This window comes from Larimichthys crocea, chromosome VIII (assembly GCF_000972845.2).
Source record: "Larimichthys crocea isolate SSNF chromosome VIII, L_crocea_2.0, whole genome shotgun sequence".
NCBI classification, from domain to species: Eukaryota; Metazoa; Chordata; class Actinopteri; family Sciaenidae; genus Larimichthys; species Larimichthys crocea.
Window position 1 is genome coordinate 4921665 of NC_040018.1, and position 20361 is coordinate 4942025.

Below are 20361 nucleotides of genomic sequence, written 5' to 3' on the forward strand. Positions count from 1 at the left end.
GCCTTACATGATTACCACAGTATGATGCAAGAGCCCTTTACAGTATTGCAACACAATTCACTGACATTATCTGGATGTTGTTGTAAGATCAAACTGATCTTTATAAAAAAAACAAATATTTGTTGGCATTCTCCTCCCCTCCCACTTCCTACATTACCGTCCCTGTCACTATGAAACCACAACAACCTGTGAACACCCTAAACCTGTCAATGTCAACGCATGTGTCTGGACCAGTTCTTTTCACTTAACAGTATATGCTTTATCTCGCAATATTATTATGAAACACTTCATAAACTTTCTCTGCAGATGATACTGGATTATATCTATCAATCAAGCCACTTCACACATGTCTGTCTTAAGGACAGAAAAACCTGGAGCGCCTGTAATTTTCTGATGTCGAACCCAGACAAAACCGAAGTTCTTTACGTGTCCCACAAACACCTCTTAAAAACACATTTGATGTAGTTACTCTAGATGGCATCACCCTGGCCTCCAGCACCACCATAAGGAATCTCAGAGTTATCTTTGACTTTGAATTAATTTCAAGGGCTGTCTTTTTGAAGCTATGCAACATTGCAAAAAAAACAAAAAACCAACCCAAAACAAACAATAATCAGGCGCATTCTGTCTCAAACAGATGCAGGAAAAACTAGACTATGCATTTTTTTTTACTTGCAGGCTGGATTATTGCAACTCCTTAATGTCAGGCATGTCATAATAAGTCCCTTAAGACTCTGCAGCTGATCCAGAATGCTATGGCATGTGCGTATACTAGCTTCTCTGCACTGGCCCCAGTTCTGATTCAGGAGAAAGAAACCCTACACATTTAAGAACAGGCTTAAGATGTTCCTTTTTCATAGATCTAATACTTATGGCTGACTCAGGTGTGTCCTGAACCTTTACTCATGCTGCTGTTAGCCTAGACTGCCCATGTCCCATGACACACTGAGCTCTTCTCTCCCTCTTTATCTGTACACATTCATGTTCCCTTAATGCATACTAACTCAGAGTTTTTGTACTGTCTTGGTTCTTTGGTGTCTCGACACCTACATGGGTTTCTGCCTCTTTTGAGGAAGTGTTTCCCTGACACTGTTATCAGGGGCTTGCTCATGGTGGGAATTCTTGGGTCTCTGTGTACAGTCTAGACCTGCTCCATATGGAATGTGTCCTGATAACATTTGTTAAGATTTGGCGCTATATAAATAAAATCTACTCATAAAATTAAATATAGATTTGCCTCCGTATTGCACAACACATTTCACTATCAGTGGTTATTTTGTGGAATAATAATATTTATAGATGGTTTCCAAACTAATTATTAACCACTAACAAAAAGTTACAATGATCTGGTGCCTTTGTCTATTTAATGTATTGTTTTAGGATGATTTACGAACAGCTTCTTAAAGGTTTACTCATAAATCATTAAAGCTTAATATGTTTAGAAAATGTGCACAACAATAAACAGTTATCATCTCATCAGCTATTAATTATTCATTTAGAGTTCACGCACTAAATATTTTATATTATACAGACTAATAAAATAACAGCTTATAACATTACTAATAATTATATGTCAACTACATCATATTTCTGTTTACAGGTTTGCAAACATATTTCTTTCACTTATTGGGAGTTACTAGTGTGGAGTTTCTTCCACACAGATCTAATGATGGAGTTCATCATCTGCCGATTGCTTTTAAACACTTTTGCAAAACAGTCAAAAGTCTTGTGGACTCACAGCGCACCGCCTGGTGCCCACAGCTCTCCAACCAGGCTGATAAGTGCTCAGAGAGAGGCAGGGGGATTTTCATTCAGGGGCTGAGACTCGCCATATCCTCAGCAACCCTGAGAGCTGTAAAGTTAAATTAAAGAAACACCATCCTGGTGATCTAGAGCATTAATATCTCTTAGTTTATGTTACAGTTATACGCGCCCTGGTGCGATTAGGCGCACAACAGAAGGTAAGCGCACATGGGCGGGCATTTGTGCGTTTAAGTCAGTGACGGAAAACTAACTGGAAAAAGTTAACCGAGAGACAGGAGAATTACTGGAAGGCACAATGTCTAATTCCGCCCCCTGTCATGGGAACGCACGGAGGTCTTCTGGTTTGGCACGTGGAAAAAGACCACCGGATTTGGAGCTGTCGGAAACCACTTTTAGCGCGCCTGAAACGGGGACACCTGTGGGCAACGACACGTTACCTCAAAGAGACAAAATGCCAGCGGACGGTAACAATGCCACCGAGTTACCCCCTGTTCACATCCACCCGTACTTATCTCATCCCCGGATGTCCATGCGGATGTCGGTGTACAGCACAGGGGTCCGTCCAGTCCTCACCCGCGCCTACATCCAAGGACGCGTGTATAACTTTCTGGAAAGGCCGTCTGGCTGGAAATGCTTCGTGTATCACTTCACAGTGTGAGTGTTTTTTTTTTTTATTATTTTATTTTCATAATCATATAGATCCATTGGGTATTCAAGGGTATAATTGCAACTCTAAGATCCTAATTAAACAGGGAGTTAATTGCGCATGTAGAGCCTTGGAAGCCCTCACAACAAAGAAGCGTTAATCCAGTCAATTGTAGAAAGATGCTGCACGGATATCACAGCACAACCGGGAGGTCCCACTAGGAATATTAAAATGATATTTTAGCCTAGCCATAACATATTATAAAATGCTACAATTCATCTCAGACAAGAGAATTTCAGACACAATTGTGTCCTCACAGGAGTACTAAAGCAATATTATACAGATCTTTCATGTGGGAGACTATTTTCTTCAGCACCATTAGGCATTTAATTTGCCATAACAGTATGAGTGCAGCAACACAGAAAGGTTTCCAGGTTTACATTTAGTGAGTCTAAAACAACAGAACATTTCATTCAGCTGTTCTTTTTATGAAAATGAGGTGTGTGTGTGTGTGTGTGTGTGTGTGTGTGGTGAACTTTATCTGCCAAAGCTCCAAGATCATGAAGATGTCACATCATGCTTCACCACCCAAAGATGATGTTACAGTTCTGCCAGGTAGCGTTAAAATCTGCCCTTTTTTGGCTAATGAAATGTTACTAATGATAAAACTTCGTCTATACACCTCTGATAATACGCCAAAGCATAACTCAGGAAACTTTCAGTCCAGTAGATCCAGACAGCAGTGTTCAGGCAAGAGGTTTAGGAATGTAGGATATGATCCTCTGCCTCACCCCCCATGTGTGCTGTCTGTCCCCACTTGCAGGCACTGATAGCAGGCAGCTAAACTTGGCAATGTGTGTGTGTGTGTGTGTGCGCGCTGTGGAGGAGGTAGCAGCCCTGACTGGCGCTGCCACCCTGTGACCCCTCAGTGTCGGAGGGGACACAGGGGAACGCAGGCTGTCGGAGCAGGTTACACTCTCGGCGACTCAGAGGGGAGCATGAGCCAACACAGTGCAACTCAAACACATTAGAACATTACTGAGTATAACTGCACGACACACAAGAATAGAGAGCCGGCGGCTGTTCTTGTTACAGAAAAAATATATATTATTTCACTGTACATCAGACGGTGCACGCCTTGACCTTCCTCTGATGGAACAGGCTATTACAATACTTCTTCTGTGCGTTTATGTCGGTGATAATTAGAGAAACTGTTGTTTGAAGTGAAGGATGAAACAGGTTTGTTTTGAGGCTGACTTTTCAGTCTGTTTGTTTGGCTCCATCCAGACATCAGCCCACTGTTTGTCCAGATATTACATTTCTGGTTTCATTAGGTAAAGGTGGGTAAAGTAAAGGTCACATTAGCCCACCGTTGACTGAATTTGCTCCTCGCTGTGACTCCTAATAGGATGTGATGTCTGTTTGTGATAAATATTAAGCAGAGTCTACGAGCACAGCGCTTCTGTTTGCAGTCTGTTGTCAGAAAATTAGGTACAAATCATGAATTTTAGTAATGCTTAACTAATGCGTGACTCATGGTGATTTAATGTGTTAATTAATGCAGGATGTATTATGAATTCCTGTTGTTCACTCACCACTAATAAACGATTCAATCATTTTGACTTGATGTGATTGGTTCACTCATAGATCATCACTTCAGGATTTACATAATAAACTTAAATCCAGCTGATCTGATGCCTCTGAATGAACGTATAAAAGTAACTGTGAATTCACTGATGAACTGTTTAGTGTGAACTAATCACATGAAGTCACAGACTTGACCTGATCATTTATTAACGGCGAACAACAGAAATTCGCGACGCTTCTTGCATTAATTAACGCATTGACCTCTCGAAGTCGTACGCATCGTCTGAAATCTGGGAAACTGTAGATTCATTTGAGATGCAGCTCAGCATCAGCGTGTGTCAAGTTCTTATAGTCATAAATATATAATAAACGTGTTTTAATTAGGAGCCTATTCAAATATTGAAGGTTTAGAGTGTACAAGGGCATGGCACATTATGACTGAAGTATGTGATGGCCATTCCCATGCTCTTCTTGTTGTCCAGTTTTTGTGTTGACACTATTACATGTTTTATTTTATTTTATTTAACCAGAAAGAGTCCCATTGAGATTAAAAAAAGTCATTTTCAAGTGAGTCCTGGCCAAAACAAACAGCAGTACAAAGTAAGAACAGGTCAAATTAAAACAGATGCAAGACACACAGACGATAATACAACACATAGCTATCTAGGAAGATAATAAAAGTACAATACAAGCCACAAATTCAACAACATTAGTTAAAACAATGACACCCCGACGATTCAGTATCTGGGTCTTTTAAGACAGTACATAGATTTGGTGCCAAACCATATTTGATCACTTGAAATTGGATAAAAAAAGGTTAAAAAAAAAAATCGAGACACCATCAAGACTTCTAAGAACACAATGAAAAGAATTTCATTTCATTTGGAGCTTCAAAGGTGAACACTTCTCTCCTGGAAATCACTCAAACCCTTCCTCCCTTATTGTCAATACACCCTGAGCAGCCACACATCCTCTGAATATCCTCGTTGAGAAGTTTTCATGAGGCTGCGATCATCCTCGAGGTCACAATATATCTTTTCATACAGTGGTGTCTACTACTACCTCACTACGGTGAAATTGCTATGGGAACTAAGATCATCACACATGAATACAACTGGGCTCATTGAATCCACGAGAGTCTCGGCTTTTCAGTCAGACCCATTTTATGCAATTCCAAGACTGTTTAGTGACCTCAGTATACAGAAATATTCAAATATACTCGGCAGAAATAAGACACTTTTACTGCATGCAAAAAAAAAACTGCCTGAGATGAGAATCAAGTGGGCATCTCTGTGAACCCAAAGAACCCATTTTCATTCAGATATCTAGCTGTGGCCACAGACGTCAGCGATGGATGATATTTGAAATCATAATGAGTCATGCATTAGTTCGAAAATGTACAAAACGTGTTGATAGTACACGCTAGAGAAATGACTTGTACATCTCTTGATTGCGCCTGCATTCACATCAGCAGGAGACTGAAAGGAACTGCATCCTTGAATTCATCAGTTGTGTGGGCTTCACTGACAAATGTCAGCTTCACTAAGAATAAACTTTAGAAATCTTCAGTGTACAGCATTCAACACATTGCACACAGCTTGAGGTTGCCATGAGGTAGGTTTAATTTCAGAGCGTGTCATAGTGTCTTTTAGACAAACCTCTCTAAAGTGCGACCAGGTGTTGGTTGTTAGAGCATTTTGTCAGGATGTGTCCAGCAGGTTTTTGGGGTCAGTTCAGTATCTTGTTTTTTTATGAGTGTTGTGAGTGGGAGAAAAACAGTGGAGAACAAGCGTGGCCTTATCACTGACCCAGAACGCGGACGTCAGAGTGACCTAAAGCCTTATCGGAGGTACCCTTGTGTGTGTGTGTGTGCGTGTGTGTTTGCACATGCATATGTTTATCCGTCCGTGTGCGTGTGGCGATATAGTGTGCGTACGGGGGACAAGGCTGAAAAAGAAAGCTCACCTCTCTGTAAAAGGATCGTGATACATACTTGGCTTCATACAGTTAAAAAAGTGTACCCGATGCTCTTGCTGCAGTCTGACTGTAAAGGCAGTGTAAGTCTGCAGCAGCATGGATCCATCCCACATGCTGGTTACAGATAAGTCTACCAGGAGAGTCAAGAGAAAACTCGAATTAGAGAGTGTTTTCAGGCATCCATTAAACAGAACAAAAGATTCTTTCAAATAGTATCAAGCCGCAGGAAATCAATTCAGACGCAATATTGAATGATTTAACAAACAGTCTTAGAGTTCATGCGTTGTTTTTGACTTGAGCTGTTTGTGTTCTCTTCTATATTTCAGCAATTTATCGTCTGTGCTTTTATCTTTTCCTCTCTCTCTCTGTCTCTCTCTACAAAGCACAGGAGCTCAGATTCTTAACGGAGCACAAGGTCACTCATTGGTGACCACCTTATATCTCGGAGCTATTAACCCCATACTCGCCAAAGTGTCTGAGGCCGCGACAATTGCTGTTCAAATTACAGACAAAGGAATTGATCAGGCCGTAAAAAAACAAAAACAAACATGTAATACATAATCCATGTTTTGATCTTTCATTATAGTATTACATCTAAAGCTGCTTTGTGCCGCCTTGCTTTTGGTTGATTCACCTTTATCACCGTAAAGCACTTCATAATCGTGATAAAAATAAGTATGATTGTTGTTCCAAACAGGATATTTGACGGTAACAGGCAGTGACATTCTCAGCAGCGTCACTCCTGACTCTTATCCTGCCACCCACCCCCCCCTGCTTTGTCTCTGCACTCACTGCACAACACACTGCAAGTGAATCTGTCCATCAATAATAGATAGGAGCAACGCTTTGAGCTTTTGTTTTGAGTTCGGCGGTGCGCACGTAGCCGAGTATTATTTTGTCCCACTGGAGGTAAAGGAAGTGAAATATGATGGTGCAGTTAGCAGAGTGGGACTGACGAGTCAGATCGTCTCAGACGGATTGAAAGGGAAGCAGAAGTGTACGCTGAGCATACTGAGCGTGTACGTTTGCCGCTATTCCAAATGCTCCCAAGCTTCACTGACAAATTACAACCATTAGCATACTGAAGTGTGTGGCATGGAAAGTTTGATGTTCATTCGTTTTTTTTTTTTTTTCCTTCTGACCCTCTTTTCAGCTTCCTCTGTCACATTCGAACGTGAGAGTTTCTAAATTACACTTGTGAGCATCTTGTGTTTTTGCTCAGTGTACCCTGCTTCTTTCTAATAGACTAATTTGCTTCCATTTGCACAGGTAGCAGACTGTGGATGTCATTTCGCAGGAAACACAGCAAACTACTGAGTCATTTTGCTGTGCTGTTGTCTTCTTGTTTTGTTCTTTGAGACAGGTACTTCTGCTTTGTTAGCTGTGTTACACACCAGTCCATCTTCCCTGAGCCCTCTCTCTTTCTCTCCCCTGTCTTTTATCTGTGTTGACGTGTGGCGTGCACGTTTAAGCCCTTGTGTGTGTGTTTGTGTGTGTGTATGTGTTAGTTTGAAGGGGGGTATTTGGATTCCTGGCCAGTCTTCAATAAACTCAGGCTGTAGCATGTGGTGATAAGGGCCTCCATGGTGCAAACACTGACTGGAAACTATAACTCCCTTTACACATACTTTCCATCAAGTGTTCTCATATAGGAATAAGGCAGTGATTCTTTAGGGCTGCTCTCTGAACTGAAGTTTAAAACAGCATCAACTAGATATAGACAGCAGAGTAAATACTTCCACGAACCCTGTGCAGTGATATGTCAGTTCAGTATTGGGTTTCTTCTTTCAATGGGACATGATTGAATCATATACTATCTCCTCCATACTATATCCTGTAAAGAAACATTACTTAATTAGATTTTTTTGTGTTTTAGCACTGATGTAAATATGGACATACTTACTAGTCCAACAGCAAGAAGTTTTGTCTTTCAGCTGTTTTATTTGCTTGATCACATATTTCCTCTTCTTGGATTCCTTCAGCAACATCCTTCACCTCTGCCATTATGACAACAGAAGCCGCTACATTGCCCTCTATAGCCCAGCTCCGTTTTCTGGTGCTCTGAACTCACAGTCTGGGCAGCCCAGCTAACAAACTGAGCTAACATTGGCTAACAGCAGCTACAGTCGGAAGCAGTTTACCTTACTGTCCATCATAAAACTCGAGTTGATGCGCAGCAGCTGGAGGACATCAGAGGGAACATTGTGTCCCTGAAATGTAATCCAGTTTAATTAAAGAATTACATACTTCTTGAGAGACACCATTCACCTCATTACATGTCAATGTAGCATCAAAATGATTTTAAATCATTTAAAAAATATCTATTTTATGCATTTCCACTTCTTGCCTACATAGCCAATTGTAGTTGTGTCATTGATATAATGGAACAATGCACAATGTCATATGCCCTATGAGATCTTTGGATTTTCTTTTGCAGAGTTCTCATATGTATGCATCAACCCTTGCCAGGTGTATCTCTGTATATTTACGAACATATAAGGCAGTTGCAAAATCACATAGCACATCCTGTAAATAGTAAATCTATTCTCTGCACCGAGATTTAACAGGAATACTTGGAGCACGGTTATATATGAACAAACAGTACCTCCATTGTTTTTTATTGGGCCAATCGTGGAGGTTTGATCTGTCAGCTGACTGACAAAGAAACTCAGATAGAATCAAGTGAATTTATTCAGAGGTTCTGCCCTTCACCGCCACGTCTTTTGCCAACGGAAATGAAAAGTTAATGAGTTTGTCCTTGCCACGATGCCAAAAGTCTAATTGACATTCATTCTTAATTTTCGAAGACATCTTGCAAACATAATGAAATGAGATGAAATATAACCCCCAACCTCAACTGCTGATAGTGGAGACGGTACTGCAATACGACAAAAACAAAAACAGGAACTGAGGCTGTTCCCGGCTCGACGGGTTTGAAACAAGTGTTAACAAGGTTATGAGGGTGAGAATGGCTCATCATGTATTTCGGTCAGCACTGCTCTCTCATCCTGCTCCACTCCCTTCTAATGAAACAGGATTTCTCCCTCTTACTTTTATGAACAGCTGTGAAAAATTCTCACTGAAATTCAGCTCTTTCCTTTAAAAAACAAAACAAAAATAAGGTTGTAAACAGCATCTTGAGATTCTCTTGTATTTTAAATTTGTAATTGCTGATGTAGAGTAAAAGGAGTGTTTTGGGTGCAGTTTATCTTAAAGAAATAAAATATCTCTCTTAAACAAGTAGAGCGGTTACAGACGTCGCACGCGGTTACAGACGTCGTGACCTTGAGAGGGAATAAGGAGAATGTTAAAGAACAATTTAGTGTTTGTTGATACTGTGTGTGTTCGTGTGTGTATGTGTGTGTGTGCGTGTGTGTGTGTGTGCGTGTGTGTGTGTGTGTGTGTGTATGTGATGTGTGTGAACCTGTGTGCTCATTATTTGAAGTTTATCGTGCTGTTTGCATTCACATTGTGGAGTTCAAAAGGTTCACAAGAATTTCCTCCAGAGGACTGTCCTTGACTATTTCCTCACATTTAGTCAGATACTTCTCATGACAAAATTATAAGGCAATGTTGTGCTGTCTTGAAACAGCAGAAGCTTAGACTTGAACGAGACACAGAAGTCGACTGAAGTTTTGCCGTTTAAATCAAAGCCTGAAATGTTGGCAGGAGCATGAGGTGGAAGGTTGGAAAGTGGGTTTAGGAGATTCATTTTGCATGACTTGACTGATGACAACATATGTAAAGCTAGAATATTTATATGGAATATATAAAATAAGAAATATGAATGACCACCAGCATAAAACTGGTGACAAATTATGACATTTTAATCAAGACTGTATGATTTCAGGAATAGGGTTAGGAGCTCTGACATTCAGAGGGAGCTTGGAGTAGAGCCACTGCTCTTTTGAACGAGCCAGCTAAGGTGGTTCGGGCATCTGATTAGGATTTCCCCTGGGCGCCTTGCTTTGTAGTGTTCTGGGCACGTCCACCGGTAGGAGACCCCGGGGCAGACCGAGAACTCACTGGAGGGAACTACATTGCCCATCTGGCCTGGGAACGCCTCAGTATCCCCCAGGATCTATAGGAAGAGCTACGACCCAACCCCCAAGAAGCAGAAGGTCATGGATGGATGGATGGATAGATGGATGGATGGATAATATTTGTTCTGCTTTCTCCTACAGGTTCCTCATAGTTCTGTCCTGTCTGATCCTCAGCGTCCTGTCTACCATCGAACAGTACCAGGCCCTGGCTCACACTACGCTCTTCTGGGTGGTGAGTGTTAAATTTGATTAACCATAAAATATTGTTTTGTCACTCATTTGTCAGACTGCATAACACAGTTTTTAAATTAAGAGTTAAAGGTCATTTTAAACCCAAGTGGACCATCCTAACCCTCAGGGTTGAAAGCACCATTTGGGGTCAGATGGTTGAAAATTATGTTAAAGGAACGTGGGACAAAAGTAGATACTTTCAAGGCCTGGACAGACCAAGTTCAAACCTCGCGATGTAGTGACATTTTATGGAGCTAGCCAGTTTGGTGACAAACATTGACATAACACAAATTCATTCAAGACACGTATTTGCATCGGCTGCTGTCTCTGATTGAACTGATTGTATCTCCAGACTGCAGATCCATGTCGCATCTCTATTGTGGTGCGGTTTAGACCCCAGCAGACCAGGGTTATATAAAGTTGGATGCAGTGACACAACTAACATGATAGCTTCCTCTTTTTTGGACTCTCCGGGGTTTTTTAATCTAAAAGGTCAGTGCTGCCGGGACAGTTTTCAATAGGTCCATGGTGCAAATTCTTTGTCAGTGTTCTTTACAAAAGCTTCATGAGGATTTTCTTTGCCGCTGGGAGTGGATCTGCAGATAGCAAAAAACAAACTGATTTGACTCACACCTGCTTCAAATGCAGGTGTTACCTGACCATTAAGGTTGAAGAACCTGACATGATTTCATCCAGTGTGTGTGTGTGTGTGTGTGAATTTTTCTACACCCACTGCTCATGTAATGTGAAGCAATCAACGAGTGAAAGACTGAAATCTGAGAGTCATTTCAGCAACATCTAAGGAGAGTTAGAAAAAAAGAGGAAAACTGCTTTGACGCCGGCTTCAAGACTTGCGGTATGCTCCCATTAAGATTACATGGATTACTGCAGCCTGTTACATGGACAAAACAACCCCCTGCATGTTAAACTCTGAGATCTGCTCATATCTACCAAATGAAAAGTGTAGTGTGCCGCTTCATTCACAGCCACGGAGGTTGCCTCTTGGCTTCTGCAGATGATTGCAGCAATGCACCGTAAAAAGTAGCAGCATGCCAGCCTATGCAAAATCTGTTTCATAGATATGTTTACACATATTTGTAGGCCTCGAGGATCCACTTAATGAGCCTGTAATGAATGTAAAAGTGTTTGTTTGCAATAAGATTATATCTTTAATTATGCTGATAAATGGTCCATGCTACATGTGTCTGAAAGATAAAAGCAAGAGTGAGTAAGATTTCAAAGATCTAAAAATCTCCAGAGCAAGATGCACCCTGTATCTTATAACAGCACTGTTTACATTGTAGATACAGCCTGTAGCCTTTTCTGCCTCTGCTGTCTCCTGATCTGATCTTTCCTTTGACTTTCACCATCTGCTCAGCACTTTTGTTTTTTCTCTCTCTCTCTTTTTGTTGGCTGGCATCTGAGAACAGGCCTGATTCTGATGTATGATGTAGTTAAGGAGGCATTTTGCTCCCATTTCATGTCAAACAACCCATTAAAAAAAATTAAAACTGATAATGACGCTCATTAAACAACTTAGTTAATTGACATCGAGTCATTATAGTTCTTTGAAATGACACAAATGTTGGATAACCTTGTTTATTAAAGCGCATAATAAGAGTAAACAGATGTTAGAACCGTTTTTTGACTGTGTGTATGCATTTAAAGGGGTTGCCGCAACAGTCAATGTCATGATTGTGAAGCTGTTGCTAAGACAACAAATATCAAGACTCAGTTTCTGTTGTTTGAAAAGCAATTTCATGGGTTGATTGACCTAACCACTGTCTCACAAAAAACAATTTAGGGACACTGCATAGACTTCTTTTTCTACAAACAATTTCAGTGTGCCCCGCCGGCCTAACAGGACGAAGGCTCCTCCTCTAGAATCAATAGTAAATGGGATAAACTTAACCTCAAGACAGCAGCTGCTGAGCGCAGGAACTGTTTGGGTGACGGGTGAGTCACTCAAGCTCAGACAAAAGAAAATCCCACGAAAGGATAAAAAGGACTTGAGGATTTTCCTTTAAAGGAGGACTGGAGCGTGCTACAAGTTCACCTTGGCCTGAGGATAATAGGATGAAATGGTCACAGTGTTTAAATGAACTGGAGAATCCGAATCTTAAATCCTACAGGTTCGGTGTTTGATTGGTTGAAACTGCTGCAGAGGCTCCAGTATAACAGTCAGACCTGTAATTAAAAAGAAATGTGAGAATTTTATTTTAAGAAAACAAAATATCATAAAATCTACATTTTATAGCAAAATATTTTTCAGCCTTAAGTTCACCCTCTGGGGATGCTTAATCTTCTTATTCTTCTCTTCTACACAGATAATGAATAATTAATATTTGCTATGCTGCTAAACCTACCAAAACCTCAAACAGTCATCTTTTCCGCCCTCCATCCCAAGGGGACTGTTTTGTACTTTGTGCTTTCTAGTTTAGATTTGCTCTGACCCTGCCACTCTTTCATTCTCGCCTCCGCCTTCACAGAAGCATCTTCTTTGTCTTGTTTCTTTCTTCCTGCACATTCAAGGTTAACAGAGACCACTCTGTTCTTTACTTGGAGATGTAGCACTGGCTGACAGTTTTTGTAGTAGTATGTTTGGCCAGATGCTTGGCGGTTTGCCCAAAAGATTCAAAAGAACTTGTTTGTGTTTTGGATCCAAAATGGTTGTGAATGTGTTTTACTTGTTATTTCACTTACAAAAGACATTCAAGTCTCTTATGAATGTAAATTTCTTTATTGGAAAGAGAAAGGATGAGTGAAGGTTAGGGCTGGAGGGATGACAGGGGTCAAGAATGAACGGATGGGATTTTCCAGAGCTTTCAACTGTATAATACAGTAGAGGTTCCCAGAATTTAACCTGGATCTGACATGCTTAAATTCATTTTCAAAGAAGTGAGACCTGATCTAAATAGGCCCAGAGATAATTAGATTTAATCCAAAATGCTGTCGACCTGAATAGACCCTAATTTTCTAGCCAATTAAATATCGGTGAAATCCATCCATTTTCCATAACCGCTTATACTTATCAGGGTCGTAGGGGGCTGGAGTTGATCGAACTGACATTGCGTGAGAAGTGGGGTGCACCCTGGACAAGTTACCAGTTTGTTACAGTGCCGACACATTGAGACAAACAACCATTCACACTCACATTTACACCTATGGGCAATTTAGAGTTACAAATTAACCTATTAACCTGCATGTCTTTGGACTGTGTGGGAAAGTCAGAGTACCTGGAGAGAACCCACACAGCCAGGGGAACATGCAAAGGAAAAGGTCCCGGCCAGGAGGGTTTGAACCAGGAAGCTTCTGGCTATGAGGAAACAGTGCTAACCAATGTATCGCCCTACCTGTGAAATTAAAAACCAGCAACAAAAAAAAAAGTCATGTCTTAGCAGAGGTCTTACACATTTTTTGGGAACTGGGTTGCAAAAATATGCAGTAATTTTGGTTTTCCACAGGATCAGAACTGTTTCCAATGCACTCAAATCCATTCAGATCTACTCAGGTATCGGCCACAAGCAATTTTAGACCTGACCTGACCCACTTAGACAAAGTAAAGTTTGGACCACTCATTACCAAGTGGACCGTATCACACGACCTTCATCAGCAGATTGAATTTGCTCACTTGTGATGCTGTTGGCATTCAGTTCTTTCATTATTCTGAGCACTTTTAGGATTCCTCTTCCATGTTAAAAGGCGAGCCTGTCGGATCATTCTTGATTTGCGAAACAGCAGTGGACAAGACGATTTAAACCCAAGCTTCACCTGAGTTTCGTCTGGGTTTTTTAGTTAATGTCTCCAAGGTACAGAATCAACTGTCAAGCTCAACTTTTGGACCAACATCTACAGACAAAGAAACTTACTTACTCACTTTCTTAGGCACATTCTGTAAATTTGTTAGGTGGATATTCAGTGTTTTGGGGATTTGGACATTTGCACAACTACACCTCTGTCTCTTGCTGCACAATGAGGAGTGAGGGAGATTGTCCGCTAGTTGATTGAATGCTTGTGGCCTTGGTCTCTTAGATGGATAAAAAAAGCTAAAATAAAAAGTCATGCTTAGCACCCATAACCAAGCGACAACCTCCATCGCTGTGAAGTGAATCCAATGTTGAAGTGCCAAAGACTGTAGTCCTCAAATGTCCACTTGTGTCTGGCTACAGTACAATCTCCATAAGTCCCCCAAAGGGCTTGTTTGAACATCCAGGCGTCACTCAGCCCACCTCAGGTTGACCTACGCTCCACAACTTTGACTGAATTGACTTGCTGTTTGGTCTGAGGTCAGTTCTTGATCTATAGCTTCATGTCAATTGCATTTATTTCAGTCTGTTGCTGACAATCGTGTTATTCATTCAAAAGCTGCTCTGTTTTCAGGGTCAGAAAAAAAATCCATTTTCAACCTCACCTAAAAGCAACTGGTTTGATTCTCTTCAGTGCCTGTTCTTGATCTGTGGCTGTTTGTTAATGCTTTGCTGTTTTGGATAGGCCATTTGTTTTTCAACCCTTGAAGTAGAAACCCTCCCTGAATAAATTAAAATATACATTTTTCATATTTGCTTCCAAGAACCCAACTTAACATATTATTAATCCAATTTCTAACAAGGCGTGCTGTTTTATATTCACTGACGCTTTAATCTTTGGCTCTGATGAATAAAAACACCTCCAATAATGCCAAGCTGAAAATGTCTCCTATCATACAACATGTAACACATCCTCTGCCTGAATCCTCCACTTTGTTCATCCCATTGTTCACTGCAAAATGATCATGTCACTATTAGAAATCGATGAAAAGCTTTTGAGTCACTTTCAGATAGCTCCATTTCCAATTGCTTGTCATTGATAAAGAGATGTGTAGAGGTAATTGCATTCACAGCAGTTCATTAATTTCCACATGTTGGTGTAATTGTGTGCGGTAATTGATTTCTTTGAATCCATTTGTCGTCAAGGAGCACAGGAGGAAACTTGAATTGAAATGGAGCAGCTTTGATTGAGAAGCTTTAATTTAATGAGATTTGTGTTTGGCATTGGACACATGCTGTTGTGGCTTGTTTCAGTTACTGTCATGTGAATTAAAAATAATAAGGAGCTATGAGAACAAGAGGAAAATGCTAAATATGAAGCTATACTGCCAGCAGTTAGTTAGCACAGTTTAGCAAAAACTGGGAACAGTATGTGTGTGATTAGTTCTTTGTATATTCTTGTCATAACCGTGGGGTTGCCAGGCAATCAGCTCCAGAAAGTCTCCAAAAATAATCCAGCGCAAAACACAGCGTTAAACAAATGACTTGTTAATGTGCTCAGCTCTGCAGGTGTGGACTAGCTGATTTTTCCTCTTGTTTCCAGTCTTTGTGTGATATTTTGTTCAAGAAGTGTTTGCAAATGCAGATACGAAGGTGCACAAAAAGTAACTTTAATCACTTTTGGAACAGGAAAACAAAAAAAAAAAAACAAAAAAAAAGGCGACCATGGAGTCCAAGCAAAAGTCCAACAATCCAAGATAATTGCAGTAAACAGAAAGCAAGACAAACACAAATCCAGAACAGAGACCACTGAGAGAAGCACAGGACACAGGTGAAACTAATCAGGATGAACCAGATAAACAGTAAAAATAGACCTTTTTTCCACAGCAGCCATTTTGACATGAAATAGTAGGGTCAACATAGATGTTTCCAATTATACTAATTAAGGTTCCATTCCATTTATTGCAGCAGAGCCTTTCCAATCAGGCAACATGCACCACAGCAGCACCCCGACTCTGTTTGACCTGAATGGAACAGAAGCTCAATTAGTATCATTGGTAACACCTGTGTTTACCTACTATTTCATGTCAAAATGGCAGTCTGTTGGCAGGAAACACAAAGGCAGGACGTAAAGTGACACATGACAGGCAGGAAACACAAAGGCAGGACGTAAAGTGACACATGACACAAGGAGAGGGGAGAATTACAAAATAAAAGAGGAAACACCAAACCATAAAATCCCAAACCATGACACTTTGCGTTAAGATAAGCCGACTAGCTGTTGGTGGTAGCTTCAAATTTACTAAATAATAATAATAATAAACAGTTCAACAATCCAATAAACCATCTTCTTCAAGCATGCATCAATACAAGCCAAGGTGAAAGGGTGAGTTAAGTTAGATTCACTTTTCACTCAGCCATCTGTCCAGTCCGATCACTCCTTGTTAAAAAATAAAAATAAAATCACTCATATTGATACATATTGATACAGGATACAAGTAAATTCTGAAATATATGGTGTATTCGTCATTAATCAGTTCTTAGCTGACTGCAGTGACAGGCTTTGTGTGAGAAGTTGCACTTAAAGTAACAAAACAAAGGAAGTTTGGGGGGGAAAACTTGTCCAACCACCGCATCTATAATTCAACAATATCTGACGTGTGAACAGCTGTTCAGGTGTTGCTGCACTAAAAAACCTGCAACAGAATCTGATAGTTTTTTTATTTTTTTACTCCCTGAGTTGTCCTTCTCCCTGATTTCTCTGTTCTGTTTCCCTCATTTCTCTGACAGGAGATCGTCCTTGTGGTGTTCTTCGGCGTGGAATATTTTGTCCGCCTCTGGTCAGCAGGCTGCCGAAGTAAATATGTTGGCATCTTGGGCCGGCTACGCTTTGCCAGAAAGCCAATATCTATTATAGGTGTGAACACAACCCCTCATACTCGCACATATCTATACACAAGCGCACAAACAGATATCTCACTCCACACCCACACACAACATTTAAACAATATCTGTAATATATCCTGAGCTTCGTCCCAAAAGGAGATATCTCTGACAAATTCAGCATGAAATTAAAACAGTCGCTGCAATATTCTTTTTCCTACCTTTCTTTTAAGTCTTAAAATTGGAACCTCCAGGTGTTTTTTAAACGTCTAGCAATGGATATTAGCATTAATATTATTTGTAACCCCTCTCACCTCAATTGAGTAATGAACACCAATGGTACTTTCTTAATAGAGCACTTTCTGTCCACTTAGTAATATATATACTTTTCTCTTTACCTCTCTATATTGAACATCTGCATGTTTATGTCGTATTTATACTCAAAGCTCCTCATTCTTTCTCAATACAGATCTGATTGTAGTTGTTGCCTCAGTAATTGTGCTGTCGGTGGGCTCCAAAGGCCAGGTCTTTGCCACCTCTGCTGTAAGGTAAGAGACAATGTATCTGCAGGTGGAACTATATGACCAAAAGTATGGTGGACACTCTGTGTACTTCTGGTCTGGGGTTGTTTTTTGTTCTGTAATTAAGGGACATCTTAATGCTAAAGTATACAGTAGAATGCTATTTTAGACAAGTGTATTATAACAGTTTGGAGAAGGGCATTTAAACATTACAATGCTAAACCCATAAAGAAATGCCTTTTCCAGTCTGGTGAACTTGCCTGACCTGCGCAGAGCCCCAACCTCAACCCCATCCAACACCAGTGGGATGAACTGGCCAACTGTGAGACAGGTCAGGCCTAACATCAGTGGCCAACCTCACTAATGATCTCGTGGTTGAATGGGTGGAAAAACCTGCAGCCAGGCTACAAAATCTTGTGTCAAGCCTTCCCAGAAGAGTAGAGGCTGTCATGGTTTTGGAATGAGATGTCAAACAATCCCATATCGGTGTTATGTTTGAGAGTCCACATATTTTTAGACCTTATAGTGTGTGTACATGCATACCTACATGCATTTGTTCTAAGCACAATGTTAGCATTTAAATACTTTTGTTATCTTCCAGAGGGATTCGCTTCCTGCAGATCCTGCGAATGCTCCATGTGGACCGGCAGGGAGGGACCTGGCGTCTCTTGGGCTCCGTTGTCTTCATCCATCGGCAGGTACACAATCGCTGCTTTCAAAAACACATTTATGATCCAGAGGCACCAGCCTTTCTGATTATTATTAGCAAGCTGGAGGCTTTCTGTCAGGGGATTAATAGCCTCTTCTTGTGATGTATTATTTTCCACTACTACACGATGCAGATTCTCCACATGGGAATGCATATTACATCAAAAAGTATATTCAGCAGAGCCAGACGAAAGGAGCTACTGAGCAGTATGTTAGGGACTGCAGCCCCTCCAGGGCCTCATTCAGCTGAGACACAGAGGTGGCCGTAATTATCCCCAGTGGCCACTGTAGATGTCTTTGATGTCTGTATAAAAAACAGATAGTGATGAAGGTGAGCGGAGAGGTAGGGATGTCGTTCATCCCGTACCGCCTGCTGTGCTTCCTTGTATTGACCTCGGCTGATGACCACATTGCTCCTGGCTGAGGCATCAGCAGTCATTGTCCTCGGCTGTATGGGAAGCTGAGTGCCCTTTCCCCAAACTGATTCCTACCAGCTAGCTGTGGGATATGACTCTGCATGAATGATGCTATAGAGAGCACTTCAGACTGAGGCTATAAAACAACAGGTATGCACTCGCTGAAGCATCTGTCACCATAGATACTGCTGGATCATGATTTCTCATTAACTTGTTATGTTGTGTTTCCCTGCAGTATGTCCCAAAAGTAATCACTTTTTGTGAATGCAATAGATGCGTCCTTCATTTAGTATGTGAAAGGTAGATATGGATACATTTTCATGTATGGTTGCTTTTATTTTCGCTGCAATCTACCTCCATGAAAGGGTAGTGTGGCATGAAAAGGCCAGCGGTTGCCAGTGGTTGTGACCCTCTTCAAAGGTCGTTCTTGTTTGTGTGCATGAAGTGTGAGGAGTTTCGTCCTGGCCTCCGCTTTGGCCAGGTCCCTACAGATGCAAAAGTCACGTCAGGACTTACTGATTGAGTGATGAAGTTACACCATTGGTAGGTCAAGCGTTGGAGTTTCCCCATTGGCTGTTTCACTTTCAAAATGAGTGTAAAATGTTACCAAAACTCCAGATTCTTAGAGTATAGGTGCAGCCCTTTGCATCCATGTACAACACGGGTCCCACCCTTGTCTCACATTGTGTATAAGTTGAGCTAAGGCCGGGTATTCGGCTTCTTTTTTGATCTAGTTAAAAGGAACCAGTGGGGGCCCACAGCTTAGAGAGGTCAGAGTGAGTCATAGAAAAGAATCCTTCAGATAAAAAGGAATGAAAGAGCGGGGGAGGTAGTAGTTAATTAGAATACTTGTAACTATTATTAGTTTGAGTTTGCTTTTCACTCATATCCTCAGCTATGAGTGAAATGTACTGCATTTAATGACTTAAACGTAGCTTGAACATGTCGTGTGAAATTCTGCCAACAAACTTGGACCTTGACAGAAAAATTGCAGATGAGCATTCGATCTCCAGGAATTTACATCATAGACACTTGAAGTTTTGTTCCAAAGAGGTGAGAGAAAAGTAAAAAAAAAATGTACATCATTTATATAATTCTCTCTTATTCCCTTAATTATCATGTGAACCCCTCAGATTTATCAATCCCCATGACGAGAAGCAGCATTTTAAGCCACACACACAGGTAGCAAGATGGAATTTAAATTTACATTTAATACATTATTCAACACCTGAATTTCCCGTGCATCCAGGGTAGTGGAGTCAGCACCGGTGCAGACTATTTCAGGGTTTAACTGGCCAGTTCTGCTCCACACTCGCCGGTTTTTGCGAAGGTACCTTAATACGGCACACCCTTCATGCCAATGCACAAACGGAGGCAGAGGGCAGATGGTAAGTGTGTAGGGGCCAGATAGAGATTGACCTTGGGAGTTAGGGTTTGGGCTTTTCAAGGCTTTAGATGTCTGTTAGGTAAAGGGAGATTTTGTGTGATAGCTTGGTGCTTTCATGACCTCTTTTTTTGCCTTTTTTGCCTTTTTTTTTTTTTGGGCTATAAAGCTATAAAGTGCTCTGTTAAGGTCCCACACACCCCAAACGGCCCTGCTTTAGGAAATCATAGCGTGCTATTGTACAACAATGCACGGTACAGTAGAGGTCATATTTCCATCAACCAGCTGGATGCTCCAATATTTGCTCCTTGGTGTATTTCTGTGGTTAAGTCAACACGAGACCTGAATATTTTGTTGAGCAATTCTCTTATATAAACATGAGACTGCAGCCGGTCTCTTTGAACAGCTGGACTTTTTAAAGTCAATGGAGTTTCATTCACTCCAATCAGCATCCA

The 20361-nt window shown here is 40.9% G+C and overlaps 1 protein-coding gene across 2 annotated transcripts in view; it reads left to right on the plus strand.

The window, feature by feature from the left end:
- Nucleotides 1-1833: 1833 nt before the first annotated feature.
- Nucleotides 1834-20361, plus strand: part of kcnq1.1 (potassium voltage-gated channel, KQT-like subfamily, member 1.1) — a 42992-nt gene continuing 24464 nt past the window's right edge. For both annotated transcript variants that reach the window (XM_027281857.1, XM_027281858.1), the window contains exons 1-5: nucleotides 1834-2418; nucleotides 10159-10249; nucleotides 16785-16911; nucleotides 17347-17425; nucleotides 18000-18096. In XM_027281857.1, coding sequence (XP_027137658.1) covers nucleotides 2060-2418; nucleotides 10159-10249; nucleotides 16785-16911; nucleotides 17347-17425; nucleotides 18000-18096 — 753 coding nt within the window. In that variant the 5' untranslated portion in view covers nucleotides 1834-2059. The remainder of the gene's footprint in view (nucleotides 2419-10158; nucleotides 10250-16784; nucleotides 16912-17346; nucleotides 17426-17999; nucleotides 18097-20361) is intronic.